The sequence below is a fragment of the Vulpes lagopus genome, chromosome 3 (genome assembly GCF_018345385.1).
Source record: "Vulpes lagopus strain Blue_001 chromosome 3, ASM1834538v1, whole genome shotgun sequence".
NCBI lineage: Eukaryota > Metazoa > Chordata > Mammalia > Carnivora > Canidae > Vulpes > Vulpes lagopus.
Window position 1 is genome coordinate 96,392,558 of NC_054826.1, and position 24,741 is coordinate 96,417,298.

At 61.7% G+C, this 24,741-nt stretch overlaps 1 protein-coding gene across 4 annotated transcripts; it reads right to left on the reverse strand.

Annotated features, from left to right (window-relative positions):
* Nucleotides 1–327: 327 nt before the first annotated feature.
* On the reverse strand, nucleotides 328–24,731 carry SH2B2 (SH2B adaptor protein 2). 4 transcript variants are annotated; one of them, XM_041747116.1, is made up of 11 exons: nucleotides 24,396–24,731; nucleotides 23,854–23,988; nucleotides 22,892–22,996; nucleotides 11,015–11,748; nucleotides 8,056–8,157; nucleotides 6,280–6,371; nucleotides 4,903–4,994; nucleotides 4,647–4,811; nucleotides 3,921–4,129; nucleotides 1,218–1,389; nucleotides 328–763 (listed from the first exon to the last, which is right to left on the reverse strand). In XM_041747116.1, the coding sequence occupies exons 2-11, from the start codon at nucleotides 23,894–23,896 to the stop codon at nucleotides 411–413; spliced, it is 2,067 nt and encodes a 688-aa protein (XP_041603050.1). In that variant the 5' UTR covers nucleotides 23,897–23,988; nucleotides 24,396–24,731; the 3' UTR covers nucleotides 328–410. The 4 variants fall into 4 exon arrangements, with proteins under 4 accessions (XP_041603050.1, XP_041603048.1, XP_041603047.1 ...); XM_041747114.1 differs by having other exon boundaries at nucleotides 4,647–4,808; nucleotides 23,854–24,731; XM_041747113.1 differs by having other exon boundaries at nucleotides 23,854–24,731.
* Nucleotides 24,732–24,741: the final 10 nt, after the last annotated feature.

A 24,741-nucleotide genomic window follows, 5' to 3' on the forward strand; every position in this document is an offset into this window, starting at 1 on the left:
GCCGAAAGGGGCCCCTTCTTTCTCCTGTGTTCCCTACCCTCCGCCAGCCTTCACTCTTGACCCCAGGCGTCTGCCCGGGTCACCCCTCCCCCCTCCCTCCTGCCTGAGCCCCGCTGTGGGGCCTGGCGCCTTAGCTCTGTGCCTCCTCCTGATTCTGCCGCTGGCCTCCCCCGCCTCCGCTGGACGGGTGCTGGATCCCCTAAACGACAAGGGCTGGGTGTGGGCTCGACGGAGGCTGGGGGTGAGGAGATGGGGTGCCATGTGTGGTGGCACCAGAGGAGCAGTGTCCGAGGCCAGGGCGGAAGAAAGGACGACAGGAGAGCCGAATGCAGTCCCTAAAACAGGCTCTTTAATAACATTATGTCTTCACTGAAGAGCTTTGCTTTCCCGCCCAGCGCCGGGCGGCGCGGCTAGTAGAAGGAGTACTGGTTCTCCACGGCGCGCGCGCGGCCCCGCGCCCCGTCCCCCGCCGCCGCCTCGGGGGGCTCGTCGGCGCCGCCGGGCCCCGCCTCCAGGAGGCGCTCGGCGCTGTTGCTGCGGCTGCGCGCGCTCAGGGCGCCGTCGGCGGGGCGCGGGGCTGCGGGCGCGGGCGCGGGCGCGGACGCGGACGCGGCCGAGGACGACGAGGCGGACGAGGACGACGCGCCCGGCGCTTCCGACGGCGAGGCGGGCGGGCAGGCGGCGGCCAGGCTGGAGAAGTAGTGCTGGCCGGCAGGCTCGCTCCAGCAGGCGGGGGGCGCGGGCGCGGCCGAGGGCCCCGGGGCTGCGGCGGGGGAGCGCGGGCGCGTCAGGCCCAGCCGGGCACCCTCGCCCCACCCCGGCCCCCAGCTCCCGAGCCACACGGGGACGCGGGGACCCGCAGTGCCGGGGGCGGGGACAGCCCCGCCTTCGCTCGCCGCAACCCCCCTCCCCACTAACGTCGCCGCTGCGGGCAACAGGGCACTCACAACGCGCGTGTGCCCGACAGCCTGGCCTGCCCCTCCCCCTCCTCCGCGCTGAGCCCCCCCTTTGCAGGAGCCCAGAGAACCCCTCGGTGCTCCTCTGAGCCACCTCCCTCGGCCTGCCCCGAATCACTCAGGACCTGGCCGGGCTCCCCGGGCTGCCACTCTCTCTCCCATCCTGGTGGCCCTGCGGGTGCCTCCTTTCCCCTCCTGCCCGCCCCCCCCCACCCCCCGTCTCTTCTTGAGCTATCCCCCAGGCCAAGTGGGGGGCCTTACCTGGTGGGGGGCCCTGGGCACGCACATAGCTGCGCAGGGTGATATCTGCAGAGCCCCCGGACTCCAGGGGGATCGGGTGGGTGTGGAAGTGGCGCAGCATGTCCAGCACAGACTGGAACCACAGGTGCTGGACGTGGCACTGCCCGTGGCCGTTCAAGGACAGGCGCAGGTGCTGTGGGCACAGGTGGGGGGAGGTCAGAGATGGAGTTCTGGGCTAGCCAACTGCTTTGCAAGCACTTTTGGGGGTGACTACAAGTACCAAGTGTCACAGGGGCCATATGGGGCAGTGTGAGAGCACGCGGGCACTTCACACATCGAGCCCCATCTCAGGGGGTCGCTCCTGTAGTGAGGATGGGGAAGGAAGGGAACAGAGCCAGGCTGGGACTGAAGGGAGCCATGCATTTGTCCCTATGCTAGAAGCACCTGCATCCTGCCCTTTGCAACCCCATCTCTAGTTTCCAATAACCCCAGAAGGTGGAGATTATAGCCTCCATGTTAGAGATGGGGAAACTGAGGCATGGGAAAGGAGGGACTCCCCCCAGTCACAGAGCTAGGAAGAGAACGCATTTGTGTGATTCTCTTGGCCCTGCAGGCTAGGTGCTGGCCTGCTGTTCCTGCACAGCCAAAATCCAGGGGGCCAGAAACAACCCCAAGTCTAGCTGGGGAGGAGGGACCAAATGTCCATCTCAGCTATGCTGCAGTGGGAGTATCTGGAGCATGAGGAACAGAGCTGGGTCCTCTGAGGGTCCCCGGGGCCTGCATGTGACAGGTGATACCTCAGGCCTGTGGTCTCTAGTGGTGAGCCACAGGTCTCTGGCTTCAGCCCTATTTTGTTCAACACGTGTCCCGCAGGAGGAAGAGTGGCTGTCTCGGGGCCGGGGGGGGGGGGGGCTGGCAAGAGGGTCAGAGGTAGCAGGGTTTTAGGGTATGCATGTGACTCCGAGCCCAGGAGGAGGGGAAGCTGGCCTGGCCCCTTACATAAAGGACAGAGAGGCCCTGGGGGTGGAAGGTGGTCGCCATGAGTGAGTTCTGCTACTCAGCATGGCCAGAACTTGCCAGAACAGTGTAGTGAACCCAGGGAGCATCACTGGCAGCCAGGGCAGGGGCTCAGCTGGAGAGAACAGCGTAGTGGGGGCCTACGACAGCCTCAAGTCTGGGTGGGTCCTTTGAAGGCAAAGGCCTCGGCAGAGCTGGGCCTCAGGGGGCAGGTGCATCTCAATTTTGGGGAAAACCTTCCAGACATTTATTATCGGAAGGTGAAAGGAACTGCCTGGGAAGGCAGAGGTCATTCTTCCTAGGAGGTGTGCAGGCAGGAGGCTGGAGGTCTTGCTCTACCCCACGACTAACTTGTCAAACCCTGGACAGTCACCCCGCTCTGACAGGGCGGCAGCTGGGGCAAGTTCAAGGCTGGGTCGTGCCCTAGGAAGGAGAGGAGCCTCCCACCCTGCTTCACCACCCCCACCATGCTCCACAGAGGGCTGGGCGCCATCCTAGGCTCTGGCTTGGGCAGGAGTCAGATCCAGGCTCTCCAGGGAGGCCGCCCGGGGCGCTGCTGGCCCAGCAGTAAACTTAGGGCTGCCAGGGACAGCGTTTAGCGCCTGGTTGCCAGAGGAACTAGTTAAGGGCAGCTGCTTTCCGAGATGTCCCGGGGGAGGTGCTGCCTCTTCCATGGTGGGCCAACGCTGCCAAGGAGAGATGCCCAGGGAGCAGGGGAGGGCCTGTGCCAGGCCAACCAGGGATTGGGACACTGACCCCCAGAGCAGGCCTGCAGTGGGAGCCCTGGGGTGCTCCCTCCTCCAGCAGGGACTGATGGAAACTGTGTTCTGGGAGGAGCCGGGGCCAGGTCTGTATCCTTATTGGAGATTTGGGATGCTGGGGGGAGCTGGGTTGAGGTTCCGGCTCATTCTGGTCTCAGTGTAACCACAAGCCATCCCCTACCCCAACATCATCTGACTTTCCTGTCATGTTTTCCTTTGCCCCTTATTATTATTAGCACATTGTTAGCACACAGCATCCTTCCTCAAGAGCGCCCCCCCCCCCCCCATCTAGGCACACTGCCCTCCCCACTTGTTGTGCCCTGTCTGGATCTCCTCCAGGATTCTCCACCCATTGCACGCCTCAGGTCACCAACCCCCTTATTCTGGCTGGTGGGCTCAGGAGTACCCCCGGCTCTGTGGCCCTGTAGACTCTGCATGACTGTAGGGCCCAATCCACCTCCTCCTCTCCTGCCCAGCTCTTGAGGGCCCGCCTGTGCCTGGTTCTGTGACCCTGGGCCTGCCACAGGCCTGGCTCAGAGCTGGGGCCCAGGAGGGGCTGGTGAACTGACCCTACAGAGCAGGGCAGAAGGGGAGTCACCTGGGGGTGGGTGGGGCGGCATGGTCGTGGTTGACCTCAGCCCTGCACCAATGTGGCTGTGCGTAGAGACCCTCAGAAACCTTAGTGGTAAGTGATCCCCAGTGCACAGGGTCAAAGGCAAACCCTTAGAAGGGCCTGGCTTCCTGTGGGCTCAGCCACCAGTGAGTGAGTTCCCCATCTGGATAATTAAGAAACCACATCTGGGGCTGATTACACTCCTCAGGGCGGTGGGGGTAGGGGGGGATGCAGGTTGAGGTGAGGGCACGCCTCAGGACCAGGACCACCTCGATACCCCTCCCTCAGGGCTGGCCATGCTGCTCCCCTGTGCCACCCCCACCCCCGACTTGCCTTGGCCTTGCCCTGGAAGTTGAAGGTAAGCACGTACTCCCCAGGCCGAGTCTCACTCTGACGGATCACGAAGAGGCCGTGGCTCCGGGGCCCGCCTGCTAGCACCAGCTGAGCTGCCCTGACCCGTGACAAGGTCCCGTGGAACCAGGGGTAGTCGGAGAGCTCCAGCTCAGGCTCGGCCTCGGGCTCCGGCTCTGCTCCCTCGTCCCCTGTAGAGGGGTGACAGTGTGAGGGGCCTGGGGAAGCAGAGGTGTGTGTGTGGGGGGAATAAGTAAATGAGAGAAGAGATGCAACAGCTGGTTGAGTATTTGCCCATAAAACGCTGTTTGAACGGTCTTAGAACAAGGCAGGAACCAGCCCGACCCACTTGTTTGGCATAGGAGGTAACCTGAAGCACAGGGAAACCGAGTGTCCTGGAGTCACTCTGTAAGTCAGCAGGAAACCTGGGAACAAGTCAAGTCTCCTTGTCCCCAGTTTTTGGTTCCAACTCTTTACGCTCCACTCCTTCCCACCAGCATTTTCCATGGAATCCAGGGCCTGGGGGAGGGGTCCCCTTCCCAGACTTGCCTACAAAAGCCAGAACTACCAAGTTGCCATGCGCTGGACCTGGTGGGATGAAACATCATGGCTTCTGAGGCTCAGGAAGGTCCTCAGGGGAGTCTGAGGGCCTCTGTGGCCTGGGATGGGGGTGGGGAGCCCAGGGAGAGAAGACTGTGTGCATCATACCTGTGTTACTGCTGTCTCTGCCGCTGCCACCTGGGGATTCCAGGGTCTCCAGGAAGGTCTCCAGCGGGACGTGGACCAGGGACTCCCCAATGCCATCTCGAGCTCGGCTGTGTGGAGCTGTCACCACGGCTGCCATGGTCTCTGGGGGCCGGGGCTGGTCCCCTGCTGGAGAAGTAGCAGGTAGGAAGCCATCCGGGACCAACCACCCCCTCTAACCTGCCCTCCACTCCTCCAGCCAGCTCTGCTCCCCACATACCATCCGTCAGGAGCTCACAGCTGCAGGAGGCCACTCGACTGGCCAGACAGCCTCCCCGGGCACAGGAGAGCTCAGCGTCTTCCTCACTGTCCCTGCAAAGGCAGGGAAGCACAACGGTGTCCTGCCATGGGACTTGGACCCCAACCACCAGCTGCTCGAGGAGCCTCGGGATGGGATGGCTGACAGTTCCACGGCCAGCAGCAGCCCTATCCTGCTCATCTGGGTCCCTCTGCCTCCATGTCCCTCTGTTACACACTGTCAGCTTGCTCTGTGGCCACGATGGACATGGCCTCTTGGGACCCCAGCAGGTGTCCCTCAAATGATGGCAGGGCAGCTCCCTTCCCTGCCTCGACCTTTGTCTCCCTGTTTGTGATATGAGGTGTCTGGGATCCCGCCAGCTCCAAAATACTGTAAAGTGAGGTTCGCTTTCCCAGGGGCTGGGCGGGGTGGGGGTGGGGGTGGGAGTTTGCAGGGCAGATGGCTGGGTGGCAGGGGAGGGATTGCAGCCATTTGGGGGATGGAGCAGGGAGGGGGGTCTGGGAGGCACTCAGGCCTTTAATTGTGCTTCCTCAAATGAAGCTGTTAATTAGAAAGCAGCAGCCCCTCCCCCGGGCCTGGCTCACCCCATTCGCCAGAAGAGCTGCTGCCAAATGCTTGGCTGTTGGCCGGCCTACCCCTCCTGCTCCTGGCCTTGCGCCTCCTACTCCTGGCCTTGGGATCTCTCCTGGATCATGAAGCCAGGCTCCCTGCTGCTCCTCCTCACATAGCTGACTGTAGCTGCCCTCTGCTTATTACCAGCCATGGCTCCCCACTGCTGTCGACCTACCAGCTTAGCTTCCAGGCTTTCATCAAAGTCCCCCTCCAGCTCTACCTCTGGCTATCCAAAGGCCTTGACATCCCCTGTGAGTCCCAGGCCCTCGCACACCTCCTCACACTTTTGACAGGCCGGGGGTCCCCTCTGCCTGGCTCAGACCTGCTCTTCCTTAAGTCTTGGAGGAGGGGAGTACTTCTACCAGCATATCAGCTCTGAGCCCCAGGGCTGGGTTTGGGGCCTTGCCTCTGTTCCACCACCCCTGGCCCTTCGGGCTCACCCCATCACTGCCCACCTCCTATTGGTCTCAGACTCCCCTGGAGTGAAGACAAGTCTCAGGCCAAGTTTCTTCTAGGTCCTTAGGCCCAGGCCATGTGAAGCAGGCCTCAAAGGGTCTGTTGGGGCTAGGGGTACAGATGAGCCTGGCCAGGACTACAATGAGAAAAGCCCAGCTCCCAAGCTCAGCTCCTGACCTCACGGGAAACCTCCCCATGGAAGGGAGGACCACGGGCACTCCCTGGCCAGCCCCCCACATCTACCCATTCTAGGGCCATCTGGGCACTCACCCGGGGTCCACACAGCCCTGGATGTCAGCCACCCACGAGTGCTTCTGCAGTGAGTCGATGGTCTCCAGGATATACTCAGCTCCATTCTCGACCTAGGAGGGGGTGCCGAGAGTCCAGGTCTGTCAGCGCCCTCAGTACAGTGCCCCAGAACACTCCAGGGCAAATGGTTCGTCCCAACCCTCCTCCACGGGGGCTCGCTGGTGCAGGCAGCCCGGAAGACAGTGGGGTCACCACCCCAAGCCTAGGCCAGGGTCTCGGGGTGGAGCCTTGGCCACACTTTCAGCAGCCTGGGGCCCACCAGTGGGGATCGCTGGGGATGATGTCTGGCCCTACTGACTCAGGTCCTCAGGCACTGGAGATGCAGCCTCTGAGGAAGCCACGGTGGCCTGGCACCCAGGAAATGGGGTAAAAGAACATCACAACCCTCAAGTCAATGAAGGGCCCAGCTGGCCCCAGCACACGGAGTTGAGGGGCTCCCACACCTGAGTGCCTGGAACTCTACCTCTGTGGCCAGGCCACTGGGATAGGCAGTGCCCACAGGGAAAGAGAGGAGGAGAAAGCCCTGCTGTGGCCCAGAGTGTAATCCTGCACAGACTTTATCTGATGACCTTTTCCCAACAGCCCCTGTGAGGGAGGTGGGAGGTTTTCCCCATTTTACAAAGAAGACTGAAGGTCAGAGAGGTCAGCTGACTTGTTCACACCAGCACTCAGTGGTGGTGCTGGGACCTGAACCCAGATCTCTGTGATGCCAAGGCCCCGGGCTCTCAGCTTCCTGTGTGTGTCCTGTCCCAGTTAGAATACAGCTGCTGCCTCCCAGCATGTCAGGGCTGGGAGAGCCTCAGAGACCACCTTCAACCCCTATCTGATTAGATGGGGAAACAGAGGTCAAAGTGGGGCTGGCAGGCAGCACAGTCCCCCACACAGTGGCAGGCTGGCTGTTGGAAGCGAGGCTCTGGACCTGTCGCACCCAGCGGACAAGAATGCCAAGCAGGGAGGGACTGTGTCCTCAGCCCCCGGGGCCTGGGGTGACTCAGGGTATGGGGTTGGCAAATGTTTGCTAAATGAATAAGGGAGTTCATGGCTAAACAAACAGGGACAAGTAAAACATAAACCCAACGGGGAGCCTGTGGAGGAGGGGGGTGTTCCATGCAGCTCTAGGTGGGTGGAACCAGGCCTCCTTGGGGGCTTGGCTTCACAAATGCCCAGTGCTTTGAGGAGGCCCCGGGCCACAGCCCTGGCAGCCCGGAGCCGTGTCCTCAGCAACCCAAGCAGGCCACCCTGGTGTGGCGGAGCCTGGGAAAAGGACGAGCTGCCCCCAGACCCACCTCCCCGGCCACCCCCAACGCCTTTGTACCATCTGTGGGACGGGGCAGGTTCCCACACTCTGGTGCCCAGAGACGGGGCGGGGGGAGGGGGGGGAATTTGCATAACTGTTGTAGGCCATGGGGTGGGTATAGGCTGGTTCCAGTTGGGGAAGGGAGGCGAGGAAGTGAAACTCAGAGGAGCTTCACCAGGCCAGGAAGAAATGGGAAGATGGTGGGTGACACCCAGAGCAAACAGCCCTATGGGCCAGGCCCAGATTCAAGTCCTAGCTGTATGCCAGAAGCTGGGTAGGGTCCCGGGCCCCGCCACCAGAGCTCCTGCGGCTGGCTCCTTACCCCCTTTCCCACTACGCAGCCTCAGGCTGTGTTGCCCACGGTGGAGGGCGGGGGGGGGGGGGCGGAGGCTGGGGTGGCCAGGGTTTCTGTGGGGCGGGGGCGGGGGCAGGGGGCTTACCTTAAGCACAAACGTGTTGTCTTTCTCTGGCATCTCCAGGGGCATAGTGGTGCGGACCTCAATGATGGCCGAGAGAGGGATGCTGACTTTGGGTCTCGAGGCCTGGAAGGCCAGGGGAAGGGACCGTGAGTCACCCAGCATCTCCTGAAACCCTCTGTCCCCTCCTAACCCTCAGCTTAGAGCACCATGGCAGCCCCAGCATGGGGGTATTCCAATCATCAGTTCACAGATGGGTGAGTGGGGGGGGGGGGGGCGGTTCCGGGAAACAAAGGGACCTCCCCACACTGTCACACAGTGAGGCACAGACAGAGCTGGAACCGACATCTGCTTCTCCCAGCTCTGAGCCTGGAGGGGAAACGCCTCCCCAGGCTGCCCTCCCGCCCCGTGTACCCACATCTGTGGTTTTTGACCCCAACCCAGACTGAGAAACAGATCTGACACCGTGGCCCACGAGGTACACACTTTAGGTAAAAGTGTTTCCTAAACAAACGTCTCACCAGACAATGTTTATGCTGTGCGTGGTACCGTGAGATAATTTCTAGTTTCTCCTAGCTCCTTTGAGAAAAAAATGCTGCCCTCCCCCTTGAGACTGGACTTTCCAGAGCATGGCTCTGGGGTCCCTGACTTGGAACAGGGCTCCTGAAGCTGGGCATGGCCATGTCCCCAGGTGGAGGTCAAGGGACCGGTGTGGGGTTTTAACCCAGGTGAGTTGTCAGGGCTTCCAGGGAGGGCCACTCTGTGCTTGGCTCTCTCCACTCTGCTCCAAGGCTCTTGGCTCTGGCCCTCAAGTCCCCCAGGGCTGGTTTAAGACTGTGCTTCCCGGCAGGGCTTGGGCTCTGGGACAGGGACTTTCTCAGGAGGAAAGGGAAGTGCCACACATTGGGTGGGCAGGCTAATGGGAATTCCTGGTAGTGCTGGCTGCCATCCAGCGGATGCAGGGCTGGGCTTGGAGCAGTGCCGAAGGGCCGCAGCTGACCAGGGCAGGCCATCCTACCAGCCGGCAGGGCAGGGGGTCGTGATCTGGGAGTAGGGAGAGGAGACACAGATGGATGGTGCAGGCCTAGACTGGGGGCTTTAACTGGGCTTCCACTGGCCGCAGGTGCCGATTCCTCTGCCTGGTGCTTGAGATGCATCTGTCCTAGCTATAGCCCAGTGGTGGCCTCTGACCCTGCACCTCCCCATTCCCACTCCCTGGCCAGAGCCTGCAGGTGGTGTCACATCTCTAGCCTTTCCTCACTCTGCTTGTGTCTCCAGAGATGCCTGTCTTGGGGGCTCTGCTCCTGGTGGACACTGATGCAGTGCAAGCTTCTATCCTTAGGATTCCCAGAGCGAGTGCTCACTCCACTGACATTTACTGTCTGGTTCTGCACATGGAGGTTTCCTGATGGCTCCCCAACAGCGTGGGGCCAGGCCCTCTTCTCTCTGGGGCTGTCCTCGCAAAGGGCTCTGGGGCACCTGAGGCCAGGAGGCTTCCTGGAGGATGAGGGGGCAGGAGGCCAGAGGCTTGACTCATGGGGCCAGGTGAGAGCAAAGTCTGAAGACCCCAGGAAAAAGTCCCGGAGACTGCAGACCCCACATTCCTGTGCTCCCAGGGTGCCCCCAGGAGCAGAAGGAGATCTGGACTGTGGGTGGGAAGGCGGGACTAAAAAGGCACTGGGTGGCGGTGTCCGCAGGGAGGCCCTGTAGGGGCCCACTCACCCTGGGACCCAACACATTTGGGGAACCTGACCTAAGCCCTCAGCATGGTATTGTCTGCCTTCCTGGGGGGCTCGCACCTGAATTCACAAACCCTTCCCTGGGAAAAGGAGGGTCTGAGGCCAGATTGGGCATTAGGAACCCAGCTGCCTGTCTTCTTCCAAGGTTGGGAACGTGAGCCCTCAAGAGCCCTGCCCTCTGCCAGTGGTGAATGGTAGGACGGGAGAGGCTAAAAGAGAGGCGCCAGCTGCTGCACCCCACCCCTCCCCAAGAGCAGCAGACGCTATTTACAGCGGGGCAGCTGTAACTGCCACTCAGGCCCACAGGCACTGAGCCCTGGGCCTCTGCCCTTTGGGTGACTCTGGGCAAGCCCCACCCTGCCTGCCCCACTCACCAGGCCCAGGTCTCCCTTCTGACAAGTAGTGGAGCTGGCTTGGTTGTCTAGGATTTCTCTGAGGGGCCTAATGGTGGGTGCCCGGCAGGGAAAAACCCCTTGGGAAGTCATCTCTCCAGAGTCCATGGACCCAGCCTTGGGGGGCCCACACCCTGCACCTCCAGGGAGTAGAAGCAAGGAGGGGCACCCAGAGTCCTGACAGATGAGGAGATGGAGAGAGGCGAGAGGCTCAGGGTGACTAAAGGTGCCTGGGAGTAGGGGGGGGGGGCTGGGTGGTTCTTGGGATGCTGCCAGCTGCATCAGCACAACCGCCCACCTTTCCGAACCTCCCAGCACACAAGCAGCTCCCACCTCCAGCTCCTCGGTTCTCAGGACCACCAGGGTGGTGAGTATAATTAGCCCGGCTCTGCCACCCACCAGCTCTGTGACTTTGGGCAGGACGCACCTCCTCTCGGAGTATTCCTTTGTTCTCTCCTGGGTGACCTGGGGACCATGATGTCCCTCCCCGGCCGGGAGGCTGGGGGGAGGAGGCTGTGTACCAGGCTCAGGGCTCAGCACGCCGGGTGCCCTCAGAAAATGGGTACTAATGTTACAGTTATTCCCAATTTCCGAATAGGGCAGGTCTGCCACCCTGCAGGAGGCCCCCGCTGCCCCGGGCTCTGGTGGCTGCCCCAAGCTGCCTCCCCGAGGGGAGGGTCATGGGGCACGCGGGCGGGCGGCAGTGCTGGCCACAGCTAGGTTAGCTTTCAAACCCTGGGCGGCGGGCGGCGGGCGGCGGGCGGCGGGCGGCGCCAGCGCCACCGCCAGCGCCACCGCCAGCGCCACCTGCAGGCTCGGCGCTGCGGGGAGGGCGGGGAGGGCGGCGCTCACCTTGGGCGGCACGAAGAACTCGAGTCGGAAGCGCTCGCCGGCCACGGCCCTGCGGAGCAGCAAGCGGCACTTCTGCCACTGGGCCGCGCCGCCCGCGCCCGCCGCCGCGTCGTCGGCCACCATGAAGCGCAGCGCGCCCTCGCGCTGGATGTCCAGCAGCTCCACCTTGGCCGCCAGCGTCCGCGACAGCCGCAGGCGCCGCGTCCACTTGTCGCGAGGCTCGGCCGGGGGCTCGGCGGCCCTGGGGGCGGCGCCCGCGTCGGGCTCGGGCGAGGCGCGCCGGTGCCACATGTCGCGCACGCCGTCCACCACGCACAGGCTCATGTTGCGCAGCGAGAAGCCCTTGCGGACGCGGGCCTTGGCCGCCGCCTGCGTGGACACGTCCTCCGAGCTCCGCGAGTGGCCGTAGGCGGCGGCCTTGAGCGCGGCGGGCTCCATGCGGGCGGGCGCGGGCGCGGGCGCGGGCGCGGGGGCGGCCACCAGCACGCGGGGCACCTCCTCGCCGAACACGTCCAGGAAGTTGGCGGCGAAGTGGCGGGAGAAGGAGGCGCCGGCGTCGGGCGTGTCGTAGGCCGGGTTGTCCCGCAGGAAGCGGCAGAACTTGTGCGCGAAGTCCACGGCGGCCGCCTGCGCGTGCAGCTCGCAGAACTGCCGCCAGTCGGGGACCGGGGCGGCGGCGGCGGGGCCGGGGGCGGCACCATTCATGGCTCCCGTCCCATCGCAGCCCCCTGCGGCTGTGGGCGACAGGGGAGCCGAGTGACTCCGGGTCCTCTGCCCTTCCGCCCTCCCCCGGGGTCCCCGGGGCTGCGTGCTGGGCTGGGGGCTGCAGGGAGGCGGGGGGGGGCACTGTCCGCAGGAGGGGACCCCCTCCCCCCAGCCCCCAGCCGCACCCTTCAAACGGCATGCTCAGGGTCGGCATGCTCAGGGTCGTTTCTGGGTGCCAGGTGCCCTGATGCAGGGTCCTCAGAGCCCCCTACTTAGCTTCCCAAGCCGACCTCTCCTGAGGGCCCTCAAACGCGCTGGGCAGGAGGAAGTTGTGAATCCTCCTGGCTCTGCCTTCGAAAGATGCCAAGAACCCAACCTTTGCCCCACTCATCTGAGCTGCCCTCCAGGGGCCCGCATGATCCGTTTCCCCCCCCTGCAGCACTTCAGCAGCCTCTTCACTGGTCCCCTGGAACTTCACCTCACCCCTAGTCCATTCTCCACCCAGGAACACACCCATCACTCCCAAAACAAGACAGATCAGGTCCCTCTTCTGCTCATAATCCTGCATTGGCTCCCATTCCACGCAGGGTAAAAGTAGAAGTCCTACTCATAACCCGCAAGGCATCACACGATCTGCCTCCACTTACCTCCCTGAGTTGTTTATCTCCTGCCACTTCTCACCCACTCTGCTCTGGCTGCTGCTGGGTCCCACCCCAGGGCCTTTGCACCTGCAATTCTCTGGCACTTGCCTGGAATGTCCTTTCCCCCGCACTCCCTTACCAGGGTCTGCTCATATACCATCTTGTCCAATAGCCTTCTCTGACCACCACTCTCCTAAGGAATGTTCCTGCTCCACCCAGCGCTGGTGTCTGCATGCCCCAGGCCTGCTTACTTTTCTCTGTGGTGCTTATCCCCATCTGACATACCATTTGTTCCCCTGCTTGGTTGAGTTGTCCTATCCTGCACTCCCTTCCACACCCTTCCCCTGAGAATGCAGTGTTTCAAGTGCCTTTGTCCCTTGTGCTGGGCACACGGTAGGCACAGTAAACACTAAGTGAATGGGGGCGCCTGGCTGGCTCAGTTGGAAGAGCATGCGACTCTTGATCTCAGGGTCCTGAGTTCAAGCCCCACGGTGGGTATGGAGATTACTAAAAAAATTAAGTAAGCGCCTGGGTGGCTCAGTCCATGAAGCGTCTGCCTTTGGCTCAGGGCATGATCTCAGGATTCTGGGATCGAGCCCCATATCGCGCTCCCTGCACAGTGGAAAGCCTGCTCTTCCCTCTGCCCCTGCCCCCTGCTTATGCTTGCTCTCTCTCGCTGTCTCAAATAAGTAAATAATATCTTTTATAAACAAACAAACAGACAGATAAAACAAAACACTGAATGAATAAATGAATGTGTCCAGCACACCAGGCATGTCACAGCTGTGACACTGCCTAAGCCCTCGCACAGGGCCTGAGAGCACACAGCTTGTTAGTGACAGGCCTGGGACGCTCACCCTGACTCTAGGACCCCAGGGAGTTACCCTCTAGTGTTTAAGCAGGACCTGTTTTTCCTACTGGCACTGAAGGCACTGCCCTCTCAGGCTTCTTTCCATCCCCATGGTCTGCAGTCTACTTGTGCTCCCACTTTCTGAAATCCTGCTCCCTCCAGAGCTCCCATTCAAACCTGGCCTCCTTTTTTTTTTTTTTTAAATTTTTATTTTATTCATTCATTCACGAGAAGAGAGAGACAGAAGAAGCAGGCTTCTTCCTCATGGAGCAGGGAGCCTGGTGCTGGGCTCGATCCCAGGAGCCTGGGATCATGACCCAAAGGCAGATGTTTCATCAGCTGAGCCACCCAGGCGCCTCCAAACCTGGCCTTCCTGAAGAGGTCCCAGTGCAGGGATTGCAGCTCTCTCCTTATCCAGCTTCCTCCTGTTCCCAGCCTGTCCAGCCTTCATCATTCTGACTCATCAAACTACTGGTGTGTCCAGGCATTTGGGGGCCTTGCCTCCTTGTCCCCCAAGGTAGCCACTGTCCTGGGAGCACATGTCCAGCCCACTGTGTTTATGTATTCCACCCCTGGGCCCAGACCAAGGTGAGAACTACCAGTGGCAAGGAAATGGGGTAATGCGGTCCTACCGTGTCTTGGGGAGCCCCTGTCTGAGGGGGCCAGCCTGATGTTAGGGGAACTAAGACGGTCATCATGCCCTCACCTCCTGCCAGGATTCCCACATTTCCCAGCACGGCCTTTCCCTCAGAGCTCCTGGGAGCACCATCTCATCTCTCCTCTGGGATCCAAACTCTGTAATTAAATGCCTGGTAAAAAATAGCTGCCCCGCTTTCTGTAAGATCATCTGCAGGGCCCCTGGGCCATAGGGCACCATGGGAATTCCCTCTCAACTCGGGGCAGCCTTGGCCATCGATCTGCAGTCGATAACCACAGCACAGCCCTGGGAAGGAAATGGGCCACTCGATGAGGCTACTTAGCACAAGGGACAGTTTTCCGAACTGCCGGGGCTGCTGAGAGGCTCTTGCCTGGTAGGAACTGGGGAGGAGGGTAGCAGGGAGTTAGGAAGGTTTCCTGGAGGACGAGGGCAGTCTGCAATGGCCTTTATGACAGGGAAGAGGGGAGAGGATGAAGGGTGACCTCGTTGCAGGGATGAACAATAACTGGCAGCGGACTTATACGATGCAGTGGGAAGGACTGGGGAAGGGGGGCTGAGGCGCCCATGCACCTGGCTCCTGCCTTGCTCTTCTTCCTTTCTTCATCTGGCTAACTTCTACTCATCCTTCAATAATTAGTCCAGGGGCCACTTCCTCCAGGAAGCCTCCCCACCCATGTGGCATGGGAGTCTCCTCCAAGCTCCCACAATCTCCTCCTGTAAGCCCCTCTAGCAAGGTGCCAGTTACCAGGTGCTCCAGGTGTCTGTTCCCACGTGCGTCTCCTCATCTGGTACAGACACTCCTTGGGGGCAGAAGGCAGGCCTGAGTCATATGTCAGGAATGAGGGTGCAGGTTGAATGCCCCTGCCACCACCACCACCAAGGCCTCCAGGGAAGGTGGAGAGCCTCGGCCTCGGCCTAACCTACTTAGAAGGGGGTGCATTTTGGGGGAGAGAGTCCTCCGGCTAAGCCCGAGAGGCTCTGTTCCTGTGCTCTGAGCCCATCCATTCGCCCGGGGCGGTGATGCTCCCCACATTGACGGCTTCTCCCCCTGTATCGCCAGGAGGGTCAGACTGGGCAACACAGCAGCCTGGGAAGGGCTGGAGCTGGAGCCAGCACCAGCGTGGATACCCGGTTGGCCCCCAAGGGGTTGGGGAGGGGGCAGGAAGGAATCAGTTCCAATGAGCACCTCTGCACACCAATCCCTGGTCCTCCTTGTTCTTCCCGCTGGTCGAAGGGGCAAAGTGGAGGTACATGGCCCTGGGGGAGGCTCTCACAGCATGGGTCCAGCCAGTCCTCACTGGACGTAGGAGTGGGACTCAGAGAAGGATCTGCCAAGGGAATGGCGGCTGTGGCCGTGTCCTGGGTGGGGACTGGCCTGGGAGGCACTGGGAGGTTGGGCCTGTATTGACCTCCCCTACCCGCCCTTGCTGGCCTGAAGCCCTCAGTGTCCCCTGGGTCTGGCTGGAGCTACACAGAAAGGACAGGGGTTGAGCCTCCAGAGGTAAAAGTCACAAGCAGCAGGGCGAGCAGGGAGCCCCACACTAGTTACAGATGCAGAGACGGAGGCCTAGACCTGGCTGGAAGGGGGCTCGGTCCTGGCAGGGGCAAGGCTGTGCTCACCCCAACCCAACTGCCCTTGGAGCCAAAACTGGGATGAGACAACTACTTGGGATCTTGGCTGCTCTGGGCCCAAGGCTGACCCCACTGCTCTCTGGGTGAGTGACAATGACCACAGCTCCCACCGCCAAGCCTGTTTCCTCACTTTAAAACGGGGAGGAGGGGTACCCCTCCCTGGAAGGACAGCACAGGAGGCGGCTATGTACTGTCATGATCCATGTGTGGCCCTGGGCAGAGCCGGGCTTCCCCCACTGCCCACCGCCCAACCTCTGGGTGCAGCCAGGAGGCCTTTCCAGTCCTCTCCAGGGACCAGCCCGTGTTGTCACCCAATTAATGAGACACAGCCCGCTCCCATTCTGCAGGTGACCAGACCCAGATGTGGGAAAAGCAGAGCCTCAGGGGGAGGGGTGGCCAGTGGTACCAGAAGCAGGGTGGCCGAATTCACCCTGGCCCCCACTGCCTGGCTGGCCTGGAAGGTTTATGGATGAATTCAGCTGGTCCTGGGCTCTCCCTCCTCCAGTGGCTCCTCGGGGACCCCCCTTGGTCTTTGCCCGTGCCACCCTCCTGCCTGGATAGCCATCCTCACTCTGTTAACTACTCAAATTCTCCTCAGCATTTTAGCCTGTGTAAAACCCTTCCTTCCAGGAAGCCTTCTCCTGGCACTGGCCCTCCCTCCCTGAGCTCCCATGGTCCTTGTGGCCCTTGGCCCTCTTGCTTCTGTGGGCAGGGTCCCAGCTTCTCTGCCTATGGCCCCAGGGAGCCCGAAGAGGCCTGCTGAGTCAGTGCGGGAGGGCGCTGGACTGGGCAACAGAAGAGCTGGGCCCTGTCTCAGGCCAGGCCCTGTGTCCCCTCAGACCCTGGCTCCCCATCAGTGAAATGGGGTGCTGAACAGTGGCCTCTAAGGCCTAGAGCTGTCATGGTCCTTGGACACTGATGACTGAGGCTCTGCTGTCACCCCCCTGGGACCAGGGATGGGCAAGGCTTGCCTCTCATCTTGGAGCTTCTTCTCCTGAGGACTGGGGCCAGAGACAAAGGGTGGCCACCCAGAGAGATCACCCTCCCCTGATTCATGGCCCCACAGTTTTGAGGCTCTGCTGGCTTGCCCTGGCTCATCATTTTTTGTTCCCATTTTACTAGGGCCGGAGTGCAATGGGAGGGAGCTTCCTGGAGTTGAGATGGGGGAAGTCCAATCAAGTCCTTGCCTGTCACCTTTCCAAGCCTCCGACTCTGCTAACCCTGCAGCAGGGAACCCAGATGGGAGACCCTGCCCCCACCCCCAACCAGCTAGAGGCCTGGGAGAGGGGGCGGCTGGCCTTCCGGTGGTAAAAATAGCACTCACAATTGGAATACAAAAAAAAAAAGGCCAGTCATCAGCCCCCGCCACACGCCACACGCCACACACAGTTCCGGACCCCACGGCCAGGTCATTCCTTAAATATTGATGAGACAGCCTAGCCACCCCCGCTAATGGGCTGACGACCAATCGATCCAACCCGCGGTGGGCAGAGGTCTGGGGAGCAGGAGGCAGCAGCCTGGCCCACAAACTGCAGGGGCCTCAGGGCCTCGTGTGCAGGAGCCCTCTCCGGAGCTTCTACTGCCACAGGAGACATTCTGCCCCCAGGGAAGGGAAGTAGGCCCTGCAGTGCGAGCCAGCCACCCAGCACCCCAGAAGCTGTCCTGGGGGGGCTGCCTCCAGGGCAGGCCCTGTGCAAGCTCCTCCATCACCTTCTTCTCACTCAGCTCCATGCTCAGGGGACACCTGGACAGCCAGGGCCAGAAGGGGTGGGGGTGAGGGTCAGAACTAAGGGTGCTCTGTTACGTGCTGGGGTGGGCAGTACCTCGCCCTCCAAGAACCATGCACGATGGGGAAGCTGTGGTCTCTACTTGGGGCCCTGCCACACAAGAGAAGACAAGACGTCCCTCGGCCTCAACCATACCCACTGACGTCCTGTCTTCCGGGCCTCCCAGGACTGGCCTGGCTTGGCTAACCCAACCCCACACTTGACCACGAACGCTCCTTCCATCCTCCATCCTGCTATCCTTCCAGCTGACCTCCTGGCCTCTGTGGGGACTGTCCCCTCCAGCCCCCACAGGACCAGACAATCTTTGGGCTAGTCCTTCGCCAAGAGTGCCTTCAGCCCTCAGGCTGCCTGAGTCTCCCGGGGGTGGGGTGGGGGTGGGGGTAAGGTGGTGGCAGAGAGCACACCAGGCATGTTCTCTGGTTGGGTACTTGGGCGTTGGCTCTCAAGCCCAGTCCCCACCCCACCCCACCCCACCCCCAGAGTGTGTCCCCTCAGGGCAGGCTCTGAACCAAGGCCTCCCTTGAGGGAGGTGGGGCTGGAATTTCCCCACCCTCCCACAGAATATCTGTGCTCACCCCATGACCCCTAAGGAGGCACAAGTGGGCATCATTTCTGGTCTTCACAACCTTGAACCTGCTGGGACTTGGCTGCAGAGTGGGTGTGGAGGGCACTCGGTTAATGACAGGGACAGGACTCTTGCCCTGTACGGGCAGCAGTGTGTATGTGTGTGTGTGTGTGGGGGGGGCACTCAGGTGGGCCTGGCTTTTCCGAGCATCAGTTTCTGTAGCTGTGAAGAGGACCATCCTGCTCCCCCACACACGGACTGCTTCTTGGTCCAAGGCCCATGCTGAGGAGCAGCGCTAGGAGGAGGCTGTCAGTGCCGGAGCAGCTCTGCACTCAGGGCTTCCCCCGTGCCTTTCACACACTGCCAGCCTTTGCCACTGTGGGAGGGTGGACGCCCTTCCCGCCAGCCCCTGATGGGCTGATCACTGATGCCCCCAACCTGGACAAACCCTGCTGGCTCTGGGACCTGCAGACCCCTGGTCCTTGGGGACCCCACTACCCGACTGTCTCCACACTTCCACATCTGGTCTTTTGACACATGGGACAGTGGAGAAAATTAAAAAACGTGAGAGCTGGGGGCACCTGGCTGGCTCAGTTGGAAGAGCATGTGACTTTTGATCTCGGGGTTGTGAGTTCTAGCCTCAGGTTTGGTATAGAGACCGCTCACACATAAAATTTTTTTAAAAAAATTGGTAAGCAATTGGTTAAGAATTGAAAGTTCCTCTGCTTCTATTTCATAAATGTACTGCACCCATTCCCTCTCATCCTCTCACTGCTCGGAGCAGATGGTTACAGAAGCCTCTTCCCTGGCCTCCCTGTTTCCCACTGTCCCCTCTGACTGCCAACGAATACAGGCTCTGCAGTGTGGCTCAGGTCTTTTGCTAGAACCCACATCCAGTTGAGCTTTGTCCCTGTTTCAAACCCTTCTCCCCTCACATCTTCCCTGCCAGGAAGAAAGGATTTGCCCATTTTACAGATGAGGAAATGGGGTTCCTGCAAGGGAGGCGACTGGCCTATCATTTACTGGATTTGTACTGGGTTCTACTATATGTCAGGAGACATGCGGATGGGTCTGGGCCACAGAACAAGCAAGAGGGGAGGGTGGAGCTGAGTCCAGATCTGTCTCTCTCTGCAGCATGCTACTTACAACAGGGCCCTGTCCCAGTGGAGCTCTCCTCTGAGGGCATTCTTGGGGGGGGGGGGTGTGAGGGGGACCCAGTCCTGCCTCAGGAAAAGGCAACAAGATGCCCACCCTGGGAAAGGGCACTCTGACAGGCTGGAGAGCAGGGGAGTGAGCTGGGCCCTGGAGGATATAGAAGTCAGATAAGCAGGCAGTGGGACCCAGAACAGGGAGCTATGCTGGGGCTTGGGGGCTTAGGAGGGAAGCCCATCCTCCTTCAGGAGCACCTGGTGCTGGACAGTTCCTAGATGAGCTCTATAGGTGGAGTGCAGGCTGGGATGGATCCAGCTGCACTGGCCCTGCCCTCCCCGGGTATAGAACGGAGGCAGCCCCTCTCCAGCTCGAAGTCTCTCCCTCTCTCCCTGTGCCATGGATCTCACCTAGGCTGGATTCATCTCCTTCCCTAACCTCCCTGGCTCAACCCCTGAAATCTGCAAGACACCCCCCTCAACTCCTCCTACCCAGCCCACCAGTCTGCCTTCTGACTTTTTCATGACATCATACATACCAGTGGCTCCTAACTGAGACCTCAGTACCTCCTTTCAGTTCTGAGGATCCCCAGACTCTGGGTACCAAGGAAGCTTATAAAGCTTCCTTGGGTCTTTGAACAACTGAATTCCCAGCCTGGCTAAACTCCAGGCACCTCAAACTCACCACTTCCAAGTTCGATTACATCCTTTTCCTCCAACCCCTGTTTGTTCTCTCCTCGGAGTCTCAGCACCCAGCCTGGCATTGCCCCACCAGCTCCTACTCCTCTGCCCCGACAGCTGCCAGGCTCCTGAGCCGGTGGAGGCCTTGGAAACACCCACTGTGTCCTTTCCCCGCCTCCACCCTCACTCTCCTGCCCTTTTACAATAGCACCAGACCATGAATCCCAGCAGGTGTTATATCCACCCCTAGGTGGGCCCTATACACAGGGGGTCGGAAGTGTCTGGAAACCCTGCAGCACCCAGAGGATGCTATACTCCTACACAACTGATGCTCTGCTTTGCTCTGCCCAAAAAGGTGTGGGCCGTAACCTCCTCTGGACAAGGAGGGACACCTACTCTCCCTTGGGATGGAGCGCAGCCATGAAAACAGACCTAGCCAGGTGACTGGGGAAGAGAAACTTTCCCAAGGCCCCAAGGCTGCCAACACCCCTTGGTCCCATGTGGAGCATGAGGAGCAGGAAGTGCAGCAGCCCCCCAGACTGGACCAGAACCCCATGGGCACAGCAGCCAGGAGGCCCATGGCACCTAAAACCCCAATTCCCTACCATCCAGGATAGGTACACAGTGCAAGAGGTAATGACCAGGCTCTTGTCAGAGACAAGTAGCTCAGAGGCCTGGCTTGTTGGTTGAGTGACTCTGGCCCAAGTCATTTCACTTCCCTGAATCTGTTTCTTTCTCTGTAATAATAGTACCATACCCACAGGGTTATTGTGAAGGTTACATGACAAACAGCTGGACGCCCTTTGCTTGGCACATCAACTCAAAACCAAATGCTCAGCCTTGGCGGAAGCCCGCTCTTCGGGATGTGTGTGTGTGTATTCTCCCTAGAAGACCACTACGGAGGGAGGAAGGGTTTAGAAAACTCAGACACATTTCCCAGGATAGGTAGGAGGAAAAGCATGTATATACAAACCCTCAATTACTTAGAAGCATTCAATCAACCCCACTTCACAATCTCTTGCCCACCATCAGGCATGCCCTCTAGGGGGAGACAGGGGTAGAAGGGAGCAATCTGTGGGAAACTCTGCCTTCCAGACCCCTATAAACTCCCTGACTCATGCCAGCCTAACAGCACTGCCCGTACTGCCAGACCTCTCCCAAAGCTGCTAGAGCTGGAAGGTTCTAGGTCACTCCACTGACCAATCGCCTCCTGGACAGGACAGGGGGTTAGGAAGGAAGAGATCTGTTTAAAGTGGTCGCGGAGTTTGGGGGCGCGGGGCGGTGTTCCGATCACTCGGCGCACTGACACAGCCAGGCCTCTCAGGGAGACCTCTCCTCCCTCCTCCTGCCCTCCCTCACCCTCGGGCAGTGTGGTGTGTGTTGGAGGGGACAACTCTTGCTGTCACCCGGCCACGAGGGAGGCAGCACCATCTCCGCTGTACAACGCACATGACGGAGGTTCAAAGCGCAGAGGCAGGGTGCAGCCAGGTTTGCCTCCCGGCCCTGAGGTTTTCCCCAGCGCCCAGTCGGCGCTGACAGGTTCATTCAGTCACTCCTGAGGCTGGCTGCCCGGGCCGCCCCGCCCAGTTCCTAGGGGACCCCAGTCACTGCAGACCTCTCCCCCTGAAGACCTCCCTTGGTGGGCTGATGGGCGCGGATCGGGGCCCAGTCTCTGCCCGCCGTGGCCCGCGGGGCTGGCGCGGTCCCGGCCCCGCGCGGCGCGCAGGTTCATCAATGGCTGAGGCCGAAGGGCCTGAATGGAGGGCAGGAGCCCGCCCCTTCTTAAAGGCGCCGGCCCCTCGGGCGCCCACAGCGCCCTCCCCACTACCGAGGGCGGGCTCGGGAGCTCCCGGGGTGGGCGGGCCGGACTGGGGACCGGGAGCGAGACGGCCTGGGCCGAACGGAGGGCGTGCGGGCCGGCGGCCGCGGACTGGACAGGGTCCTCCCGGGGCTCCCCCCGGCTTCCAGGCTGGCCCGCCCCCGCCCCCGCCCTCGCCCTCGCAGCCCAGATTGGAGCCCCGGGCTCCCTCGCGACGCCGCCCAGCCGGAGACCCCTCCTCCAGGGGGCCGGCAGCGCTCGCCCCGCCGTGGGCCCTGGGCCCGAGGAGGGGGCGGGGGCGCAGCTGCTCCGGAGGCGGCTCGGCCCCTCCCGCCACTCCCGCCGGGCCCGGGGGGGGGTCGGCGAGTGGGTCCCCGCCGGGGGCGCATCCCTCCGTCGCGCTCCCTCCCACCCGCGCACACAAAGACGACACGCGCGGACCGGGGCGCGTGCGGCCGCGCTTGCCGGGGCAGCCGCGCGCACACACACGCACGCCCTCGGGGACGGCCCGGTCTGGGGAGACGGATCGGGGAACTGAGGACAAGCAGGCCGTACCTACAGGCGCGCAGCTGCGACCGGGCGGGCCGGGGCGCCGGCGGAGCGCTGCCCCGACCGCGGCCCGGCTCCCGGGGCCCGGCGGCTCATGGCCCGCGGCGGGTTCGGGCTCCCTCCCGGCGGGCGCCGGCTCTGGCCGCGGCTCCTGCCTCCCTCGTCCGCAACCTCGAAGGCTCGTGCGCTCCTCGCGGGCCCTGCGCGGCCCCGGCTCGGCGGTCCCGGCGGCCGAGCCCCGCGCGCTGCGAGCCCAGCCCCGCGCCGCGCGCGCCCCGCCCGCTCCCCTCGCGCCCCCCGCCCGCGCGGCGCGCGCCGCCTCGGCCCCGCCCCCAGCGGGCCCCGCCCCTCCCGCCCGGAGCCGCGCCGGCCCCGCCCCCGGCGCGCCCCCAGCCCTCCGCCGAGCCCGAGCCGCGCCCGCCGCTGCCGCCAGCTTGCGTGGGGCTGCGCCTGGCCGGGCGCTGGGGCCCGGGGGATCAGGAGCCGGCCTGCAGCCGCCCCTCTTGGGGCGAGTCTCCCCAGCGCGTAAACATGCCCCTGGAGCGCGGCGGGTGGGGGCCGGGTGGGTGGCCCGAGGAGAAGAGCCGGGTGCAGGGGGTGTGGGGGCCCTTGGGGTTGGGCGCCCGGCGGAGGCCGCCTCTGTCTTGGACCTTCCGCCGTGGAAACAATGGGAGCCTCGAGGAGGCCCAGATGTCGCAACCGGGGAAGTCGACGTCTGGTTCTCATAAATCCCGAGGGCGAGCACCACGCCCTCCCCCTTCGGTGCTTCCCCCGCCCGAAATAGCCCAGGGGCTACAGGGCTGGGAAGACCCGAACCCTGCCCCCCTGCCCCGTCTACGCACCTTCACAGGGATGGGGAGACTGTCTCCACCCGGAGAGATCTTCAGAGGTCAAACGGGGCCGATGCGAGGGAGACACAGCGCTGGCTTCTTCACCACTGCTGGGTTCTGCAGCCCCAAACCCAAGGCATAGGTTAGGACAGAGAGCACTCTGGTTAAGAAGACAAAGGCTCCTGCTGGTCTCTGCGGAGCAATTGTGGACTGACCCCTGGTGAACTGGGGCCTCCCAGGGCCAATGAGGGGGTCCGGGCAGCGGAAGGGCGGCTCAGACTTCAGACCTCCTCCTTGCTCCTGGGAGGCGGGGAGGGCCCCGGAACTCCTCCTCCCCTCCGACCCCTTGCCTCCTGCCCAAGCCCTCAGCCCTCACAGGTGGTTAGATAAGTTCTCCTCGCCCTTACAAAACCTTCTGCAGCCTACCAATGGCAGCTCTGTGCTGGGCCCCCGTCTCCTCACTAGCTGAGTGCCTCCATCTGTTCTCTTCCACCCCTAGAGATCTCTGACCTTTGCAGAGAGCCCTTTAACCTTTCACAACGCCCTGTCACTTCTGATATCCCAGGAAGCAGGACAGGCAGAGAAGGGCTTTTATCCCAATCTTGTGGACGGAAAGGGTAGGCCTTTCTGTGGGTTGGGGACAGTCGAGACTAGCCAGGAGCCCTCACTTCCCGCCTCCCAGCCCTGGGCTGCCCTCCTCAGGGGTCCTAAGGCAAGGAGGGTCTCATCTGAGGTCCTGGTACCTCGTCTCACACAGACCAGCTGCCCTCTCAGCGGCACCTGGCCAGCAGACACTTAATGAAAGCTTAGACGTGGACCAGCTATCGATTGGAGAGGCACAGAGGCCTGTACTCCTGGCTGGGAACCAGGAGGTCTGTGAATGAAGCCGGAGAGCTGTGGGAGTGTGTGTGGGTGGCCTGGCTGCAGACCCCACCCTTCTGGGAGATGGGAGAGCTTGGCCCCCATGGACTAACCTGGTTCTGAGTAGTGGGCTGAGCTCTGCTGGTGGGCTGTCATTGGCCAGGGAAGGCAGGACACTAGGTCTGATCCCCAGGGAGGAGGAAGTGAGGAGGAGCCAGTTGTTTGTGACTCTGACCCACAAGGAGGAACTGGTGGGAGATGTGGAAGTGGCAGGAGGGTGGAGGGTATCAGTGATTGGGCAAGACCAGCTCTGCCATGGGGACAGGGATGAGAGCCAGGGAAGACAGGTTCATCTGGGGTCCCTGAGGGCAGGAGCCTCTGGGACGTTGGAGGAAGTTCTGATGGAGCAGATGATGAGGGGTGCTGAGGGTGGGTGTCCCTGGATGTACAAGCTCTAGAGGGACTAGGACTAAAACTGAGACAGGGATAGTACATGAGACTCTGGCCTGGTGGACTGCAGGGTGGGAACTGGGTATAGAGCCAGGCTCAAGGGCCACCTGGCCAGTGGGGCAATGCCAACCACCACAAACCCAGAGGAAGCCCCTTGGTCTGGGTAGGAAGGGACCTGTGGGAGTAGAGCTGGGCTAGGGCTTACCGGTGGCTCAGGGGGTCCCCACGCAAAGCTGGCACTCAGGGGTCTTGGTGGGCATGGGCTCTGCAGTATCTGGAAAGCAGGGGCTCAAGGGAAAGGGACATAGAGCACATGGCTCCATGGCACCCTGGAAAGGGAAGGAGGGGTTTCCCAGGAGCTGTCATCACTCATTCAATGTGGGTCATACATCCAAATGCAGCCTGATAGGTTTTTTTTTTTTTTTTAAAGGAATAGATTTCTCCTTTGGATTGGGTTGCTTATCTGCTCAAGAGAACTAAGACATTTTGGGATTGAGTTCCAGCAAAGGTCTAGACCCACTCACAGAATTCCTGGGGGGTGGGAAAAGGAA

Bases quoted from the DNA above. Each gene is read 5' to 3' on its own strand.
- SH2B2 (XM_041747113.1), bottom strand. From the start codon at position 24,235: ATGTACTATCCCTGTCTCAGTTTTAGTCCTAGTCCCTCTAGAGCTTGT. The intron at 22,997-23,853 runs GTTAGTCCATGG...TTGGGGCTGCAG, and splicing joins AGCCCACTACTCAGAACCAG to AACCCAGCAGTGGTGAAGAA. The intron at 4,130-4,646 runs GTATGATGCACA...ACCCCTCTACAG, and splicing joins CAGAGACAGCAGTAACACAG to GGGACGAGGGAGCAGAGCCG.